Source organism: Rhincodon typus, chromosome 11, assembly GCF_021869965.1.
Source record: "Rhincodon typus isolate 14 chromosome 11, sRhiTyp1.1, whole genome shotgun sequence".
NCBI lineage: Eukaryota > Metazoa > Chordata > Chondrichthyes > Orectolobiformes > Rhincodontidae > Rhincodon > Rhincodon typus.
This window is the reverse complement of record NC_063342.1, coordinates 35681307-35689302: the sequence shown is the minus strand read 5'-3', so window position 1 is coordinate 35689302 and position 7996 is coordinate 35681307. Positions and strand designations below refer to the sequence as shown.

At 34.3% G+C, this 7996-nt stretch overlaps 1 protein-coding gene across 5 annotated transcripts in view; it reads right to left on the bottom strand.

The window, feature by feature from the left end:
• Positions 1-512: 512 nt before the first annotated feature.
• gdap2 (ganglioside induced differentiation associated protein 2) overlaps positions 513-7996 on the bottom strand; it is a 57564-nt gene continuing 50080 nt past the window's right edge. For 2 of the 5 annotated variants that reach the window (XM_048602869.1, XM_048602870.1), the window contains exons 11-13: positions 6560-6614; positions 6079-6222; positions 513-4536 (exon numbers count right to left, since the gene is read on the bottom strand). In XM_048602869.1, the coding sequence (XP_048458826.1) occupies positions 4489-4536; positions 6079-6222; positions 6560-6614 (247 nt within the window). In that variant the 3' untranslated portion in view covers positions 513-4488. Of the gene's footprint in view, positions 4537-6078; positions 6223-6559; positions 6615-7996 lie in introns of those variants that run through there. The other 3 variants (XR_007263204.1, XR_007263205.1, XR_007263206.1) reach the window with 3 other exon arrangements.

The following is a 7996-nucleotide window of genomic DNA, read 5'->3' as shown; positions in this document are numbered from 1 at the left end:
GAGTCGAGTTACTTGTCACAGTATCCCTTGCCTGACCTGCTCTTGTAGTCACTGTGTTTATGTTACAGGTCCAGTTGAGATTCTGGTCAATAGGAACCCCCCAGGCTGTTGACGGTGGGGATTCAGTGATGGAAATGCTATTGAATGTCAAGGAGTGATGGTTAATTTTGTGTCATCAAATTCAAGATAACTTCCTGAACATAAGAGTGAAAGCCTATTGACTCACCCATCAAGTGAGTTTAAGTTGGCATTCGGCTCTTGTAGAATCTGGATTCAATTTTTGAAATGATTCATGAAACGGACATTCAAATTCAGAATTAATTGGGTAACCAGAAATAGGAAATTGAAAATAAAAACAACCATTAGGCCTATTGAGCCTGCTTCATCATTTAATAAGATCATAGGCAATGACTGTAACCTCAAATCCATATTCCTAATTACCCCGATAACATTTCATTCCCTTGCAGTGAGCACACATCTACATATTTAAAAGAAAAACAACTCCGTTTATATATGATTGATAAATGTTTTATTAACTTAAAATAAAACTTTCTGCTCAAATAGAACAAGTTTTTAATCTCAAAAATACAAGATGAATGTATTGGTACTCGCCAAAACAAACATGAAGTGAAACCAATTTTAACACAAAAGAAAGCAAAACTAATACATGTGTACATTAACAATTGTGGGGAGCCATGAGTTGTATTAGTGTGAGGTTTAGTTCCAAACATAAATATTTAAAGTGACAGATAAAAGGAAGAGGTTTGCATGTTTAAGTACGACTTTGCATATGTAAGTGACCTGGCAGCAGTATTGTTCACCATACAACACAGTGATTGTAGATTCAAACGTGTTGGCACAAAGAGCAATTGGCTAGGTCTAAGTAGGTGAACCAGTTCTTTTCTATACTGCTGAACAATTGTCCTCCCCTCCCAAACGAATGCTAAAGAAAGCAGCAAGACGTTTCCAAGTATCATGGGGGAGAAAGTGGAACAGTTCAATCTTGTTAAGAATATCAAGTGAATGATTCTGCATTGTAAAACGATAGTCAAAGTCAATCAAATTATGACCAGTGAAAGAGTATCCTCTTTGAATTTAAGCAGCTCATATTCTGTAAAGTTTGCAGTGAACAAATTTGCTGCTGAATGTCCGTTGTTTTAGGATACTTTGAATTACATTGAAATTGTGATAAAGACTACAATTTAAACAAAATTCTCTGCTTTTTATTCAAATGCATATTCTGATGGTGTGCCACTGAAAATAATTTGCATAGTATTTAGAGTTTAAGTAAAGACATTAAAATATCAGTCTATACTTTGAACATTTGACTTTTCCCCCCTTCCTCAAGGCTCACTATTCTCGATGTAATTGTTCTCTTTGCCCTTTCCTAAAAAGGGTGATATCCCATAGTAATATCTTTGACCTTGAAAAGCAATTGAAATTAATGCTCCTAAACCTTTGAGGTAATAGCTCCCTCATATAATGCACAAGATAAGATTCTACTTCAGTGTTAGAATATATTTCAATAGTGGTGCAAACACATTAAGTGAAAAATAAAGACATTTCAAATTTGGATAAATGTAGAGAGCAATTAACAGTTAGTGTGAAGATTGGCTAATGAATTAAACTATGAAATTTTTTTTTATAACATGCTGAGCTTTTTGTACATTTTTGTATAAAAGGTTGTGCATTAAGCAGTAAGGTGATTAAACAAAGAACATCCATTTTTTGGACTTTCTCCACTGTTTGCAGTTCACTCCTAATTCAGGAAAAATGTTTATATGAAGGTTTATATTAAAGGAAAGACCAAGTTCCTCTTAAAATGGGAAAAAAACTAAAATACATAGAATCACAAACTAGAACTGTCAGGATTTACTGCCAAGAATCTTACTCATGATTATAATACCTCAAAAAAAATGCACATTATTTGTACCTCTCAAATAGAGAAACACACTTACCCAATGCCACAACTGTCAGTACACTTGGAGACATGTTGGCATCAAAATTGTTTACAATTACAATTACAAATTAATACAAAATTCTCTAACATCAGAGCTGAGAAGGGACTTTTTTTTTTTAAAAAAGCTCTCGCCTAGAGAGGCAGGAGGAATCCCACGCAATTGAAAAGTTGATACTGGCCATCATGCAAAGTCACATTCATTGGCCTGTTTTATGTTCTTCGATGAAAACGATGAATCACAACCTCAGGAGGAACACAATTCATTTTCCAACCCAGAAGAACCAACTACTATTATCTAAAAGAAAGGAACAAGGCCCTCAATTTCAAACTGCTTCAGCTCAGAATAGCTTATTTTAAGTTTAAAGCAAGACCATAAAATAAATGTACAATCTAAAAATAACAAAGTGAAAATATTACAATAACAAAAGTTAAAATATTCAATACACAAAAGATAAAATAAATGCTCTTAATTGACAGTGGTTCACTAATTTTACATATGCATTTGCAGCTGTAATGTAAACAAAGAATATTTACAACATGGATGGGACAAATTTAGCTGTTGATTGGAAGAACAAAAAAAAACACATTTTCAACCCTCCAAACAGTATGATGCTATTTAAGTTTTAGAAGACTTCCTCTAAATCTTAAGACAAAAAATGTTCTCTGGTCACAGAAACAATGCATCCTAAACCTAATTTTATTTGAGCTTCTTGTTGAACCAGTGTGAAACTTGCAGAACCATTTTGTTCTGAGTGACATAGGAAACTAAGCTCCAAAATGAGTACCTAATTTATTTTATGCGACTAAGTTCTGCCCAGTAGTCACCTGAAAGGATGTAGCATGGACTTTCATCCTACCACCCAGGAATTAATTCAAACCTGGCACTGAGCATTTAACTTTATGCTTGAAAATCAGTGAACAATTTAGATAGAACAACTATGCAGCATATTTTGGATTATGTATCATAGTAACTAAACTCCTGAAGATAAAGTACCTGAGGCATTCTCGATTTCTCCTTTCTAATCTAAATATGCTCTGAATCAAAGATTTAAAATGAGGCAACATTGTGCAAATAAAAGTTATTGTGCATTGTTTTTAATGAAGGTAATAGTCCCTACTGTTAAGCAGCTGCAACTGCAGTTCAATAATTTAAGATTTGAATGCCACTTAAAAACTACTAAAGTAGCTATTTTGAAAGAATTGTAAGACAATACAATAAAAAGTTGAGAGAATTAACGTTTTGTTGCACAGTAAAATTATTCAATGCAATTTTATCTAGGAATTGTCTGGGAAACAATCCACAAAGTCAAAACTTACTGACAAACACCCATGAAATAAAGACTATCATACACTAGATTAACTGTTTTGAGCAGGAATGACTCAATATACAGGAGACTTTCCACTAGTGAAATTTTTATACATTTGCCCAAAGTTAATTATGACTTTGTTTATTTACCAATGTATTAATGTGTCTCTCAAGGCTGAATAATTGCCTTTGCAATATGCTTCTTAACAAAGGCAAAGTAATTGTAGTATTCATGTGTGCCCATCTGCTTACCTGCAGTGTAAAATGTGAGGAAGTGCGAGAAATGGAAGATTACTTTACTGCACTGAAGTTGGAGTACAGACAACTGCTGACCTTAATTTTGCAGGACATTCACTTTAGCTTCAGTTGTTTAGGTTACAACTGAGCATAGAGATATTTCTGATTACAGATCAATTCACTTCATTTCTTTTCCAGTTCAGGCATAGCTTGATGTGGTTGTTTTCGGCTTTGAATAATCTACAAATGACTTAACAAAAGTATGATATGTAATTATCACTACTAAAAACTGATGAAAAAATATTCTATGTCCTAACAAAACGTCAAAATAATATTATTTATCCTGCACTCAGATAAATGTTGTATGTATCAAAGATTTATTATATATTTTACACTGCCAGGCACAAATTTTAAAAGTAATAAAAAGCATAAATTCATAATGATACAGCAAGAACTGCAGATGTTGAAGTCAGAGAAGTGTGGAACTGGCGAAACACAGCATGCCAGGCAGCATCAGAGAAACAGGACAGCTGACATTTTGGGTCAGGATCCTTCTTCAGAAAATGAAAAAGGATCCCGACCCCAAATGTCAGCTTTCCTGCTTCTCTGATGCTGCCCTGGCCTGCTGTGTTCCCTCAGTTCCACACTTTTATCTCAAATTCACAATGTAAGTCCTCAGAGGAAAGTTAAGCCTCCACCATACTCTTCCAGGATTTTGACTATATTGACAAGCCTTAGCTAATAGAATCAATAACATATGTATCAGAATTCAAAACACATGATTCTAAAAATTAATTTTAAACAAAAATAGTAAAATATTTGCATTCTAAAGGCAACAGCTGCTGTGCAATTGTAAGTTGATTGCTACTCTTAAAAAATTTCAAAAAAATTTGGAGGAAAAAAGGCCTCCTGAATATCAACATCCATTTAGAACATCCAATTCCTGATACAAACTGGATGTAGAAACCAACGACATGCTGATTTTTCATAGGTCAGGAGAGGACGGGCATGAATATTGGTAAGGTCCATTAACCTGTAAATAAAATGTAGGGATGGTCATTTCAACATCCTTCAATTTAGGTAAGAAAGCTGCCCTATTCTACGAGTCCAAGGTTAAATCCTGACAATCAATTGTATTTTATTCAATAATTTTGAAAATTAGTTAGATTTAAAACAGATGATTTAAAAAGGAGCAATGAACTCAGTTGGTCAAATCATAGCCAGTTTGCTGATTTGTCCACTAGTGGGTTAATAATTTAAATGCTCAAAATTTTGTTCAAACCTTATTTACTTGCATGAAGTCAAGAACAGCATCAAGAGTTTTGGACGTTTTTGGCTTAGAACAATTGGACTCTCACGAGGCTGTTACATTCGAATCCTTTCCTCAACGCAAAGTATATTCGTGTTCACAGATAGAGTCAAGTTAAATAATTGGATTATGTATTCTGTTGGGAAAATGGTGTCAAGGTGCATACAAAGAAAGAGAGGTGGTGTGGCATTTTACATCGCCTACACTACTGGACATACAAATATAGAAGTGAGTTACAGTAAAGACAGCTTTTACAGACTGAAATTAATGCAGGAAATATTCTTTTTAATTTAAAATTCAATTTCGGCTCCCTTATACTGAAATTCAGTAATGGCACCACTCCAGTTTCTTATAACTTCGCTTAATTATTCACTCATTTATTCCTCTAGAGTGGTGAAATATGACTGTTTTATTACCATTTGCATAGCCTCTGATGAGAAAGAGCTAGGTAAAAAACAAGCTGTAAAGGAGAAAGTAAAATGAGCACCTGAAAGTTGGCTTAGAGAATCCATTTACATTTACGAGCAGAGAACCTGCAATTGTTTCTTCACTTAAAGAAATGAAAATCAGATAGATATGTTGCACCACTAGTGTCAGGTTTAATTAGAAATTACAAAATAGAAAGTGATTAATCATTGATTTAATGACTGACATTTATTTTTCACCAATTCTGACCAGTTCTTTGCTATATATGCATGATAATTGCTCAAAGAATTGAAATTGAATTTCAAAACTGTATTTGTTCATGGGGTGAGAGTGTAATTTGCTTGGCTAGCATTTTGCTAAAACCAATTCACAGGTCAGTTGAGGGTCTGGAGTCACATGTAGGCTAGAACTGTTGTCCTTTCACTAAAGGACATTAGCAAACTAGATGGGTTATCTTCGTGACAATTGACTGTCATATGATTGCCATTAGGTTAGCTGTTAATTCCAGTTTTTATTGAATTCAAATTTCACCATTGGCCCTGGTGGGATTAAATCCATCTCCCAGGGCATTAACTTGGGACTCTGATTATCACATTATCACCACCTCCCCTTCTACCAAGATACAGACCAAAACTGCAAAGTAAATGCTGAAGGATCTGGAATCTGAACAATCAATTTTCAAATTGTAAAAAGTAAATGAACATCCAAAAAAAGTTTAATATTTGACATTAAAATGTAACACTACTTTTTTCTCTCTTCCCTCCACACTACCCCGTCCCCCCACTAACCCAATTTTTTTTTAAAAAGAAAATAATAGGACAGAATAAGCTGCTCACTTACCCTAGCATCATACTCCAATACAAAGGGTGGAATATCAATCTGTTCTGGGGAAATAAGCGTAAACAACTGAGGTAGACTCTCAACATGATGAACTTTGTCCTTTAACCCCGAGACAGAAAAGGTTGTGAACATCCAGGTCATCACCTAGGTAAGGAAAAATAGAAAATGGAGGCCATGCATTTAAAATCTGCAATTTTAGTACATTATATATCAATTAGATTAGCTTTAGATTGAAAACAATGCAGGAATAACTTTTTTCTGATAACTTTGTTCTGCAACATTTTTATGGAATATTAAAGCTTTGCAAATGCTGCACAGTGCACACAATTAAGCAATCAACAAGACAAGTAAGCAAAAATTTTTAATTTGCTTGCAACAATTACTCTCCACAGTTGTATGTAACACTTTCGTGCTGCTGATTGTCAATTTAGTTTTCCTAGCGTTGCATTAGCACTAACAATTTATAATGCGAAACACATACCTTAGACCGAAATGTTGGGTGCACAAAGTAAAATGCCTTCATGTTTTTCTTGTACCTGGGGAGCACAGAGACATTTCACATCAAGAAATTTCCACTGACATTAGCCCCTGCAAAATTGATCCCTGTGAAGGACGTTTTTAATGATGCATATGGAAGTTTTTGTTGTATATTTCTCCATTAAAGACACTGACGTCGCTCTGTACCCTTCAGCTTTAGCACAGAACGACCTGACCGACTTATTCTACAGGATAGGTCAACTGGTGCGTGATTAAGGACTAACCTAGTCACAAATATGGCATTATAAATGTCAATCAATCATTCAGGCATCTCATTCTCTATGAGAGATTATAAACCAGAGTTAATAAGTCTTTTACAAAAGCTGACAAACTTTAAAAGAATGTGAACTTCCAGAAAAAGATTGCTTGAAACACTTCATTCACTCAGGTTGAATGAATTTCTTACCATTTCAATTTTCTAAGTTAGAAGAATTAATAAGTAAAGCTTTAAATCATGTAGTTACCTATTTATTGAATCTCCATTGCAAAATTAGCAAATTGTAATTTTGTCTGTGGCCCCAGTGTTGTTTTCAAGTTCTGTTAATTGGTAAAGTTTGCTAATTACAAGTGGTCTGTGACAGTGCAAATGGTTGAGTGAAAAAATGAAACACAGGAAGGCAGGAAGTCTGGTATTACTGCGAAATGACTTCAAAAAGTCAAAAATTAAATAGTAAAAAAAGTTAGGAGTTTGAGGACTGGCATTAAGCAGGACAAAGACACTATTAGCACAGAATTTGAAACTGGGTTATATTCAAATGAAATGCATTTATATTTGGTGAAACTCAAATTATGCGTGTTACTCAATGAGCTACAGATTTGTTTATAGGACAAAATATTCCAACATAATGGAACACATTAATTTGAATTCTACGAATCAAAATGACTCCTTTAAACTGATTTTATTGTGTGCTAAGATACATTTAAACTGATCTTTTTTTGAAAACTTTCCTCACTGAAATTTGGCAATGAAATCAGACATATGGCTTCATTTTAAACTATTTTCTCAAAAATTAGAAAAAACTTCACTGCTAAACCATATTAGTTTTAAACCTTTTTCCTATAATAACTGCCCCTGCCTCTTCAGTTTTTCCCATGTTACATGTGATCATCACAATGCTATTGATCATCCTTCATATGCATTAGTGGTACACTCTTCTGTAGCCAACATGTCGTTATGGGGACTTGAACTTAGGGCCTTTTGGCTGAAATAGCATTAGCATTAGCATTACCAGGGATCATTATCTTTCTTTGCAAAATGAAGAAAAAGGACAAGGAGTATAATTTTGTAAAACAATACCCAAATAGTCATCAAGGTGCAGGGCTAGACGAACACAGCAGGCCAAGCAGCATCACAGGAGCAGAGAGGCTAGCCTCTCTGCTC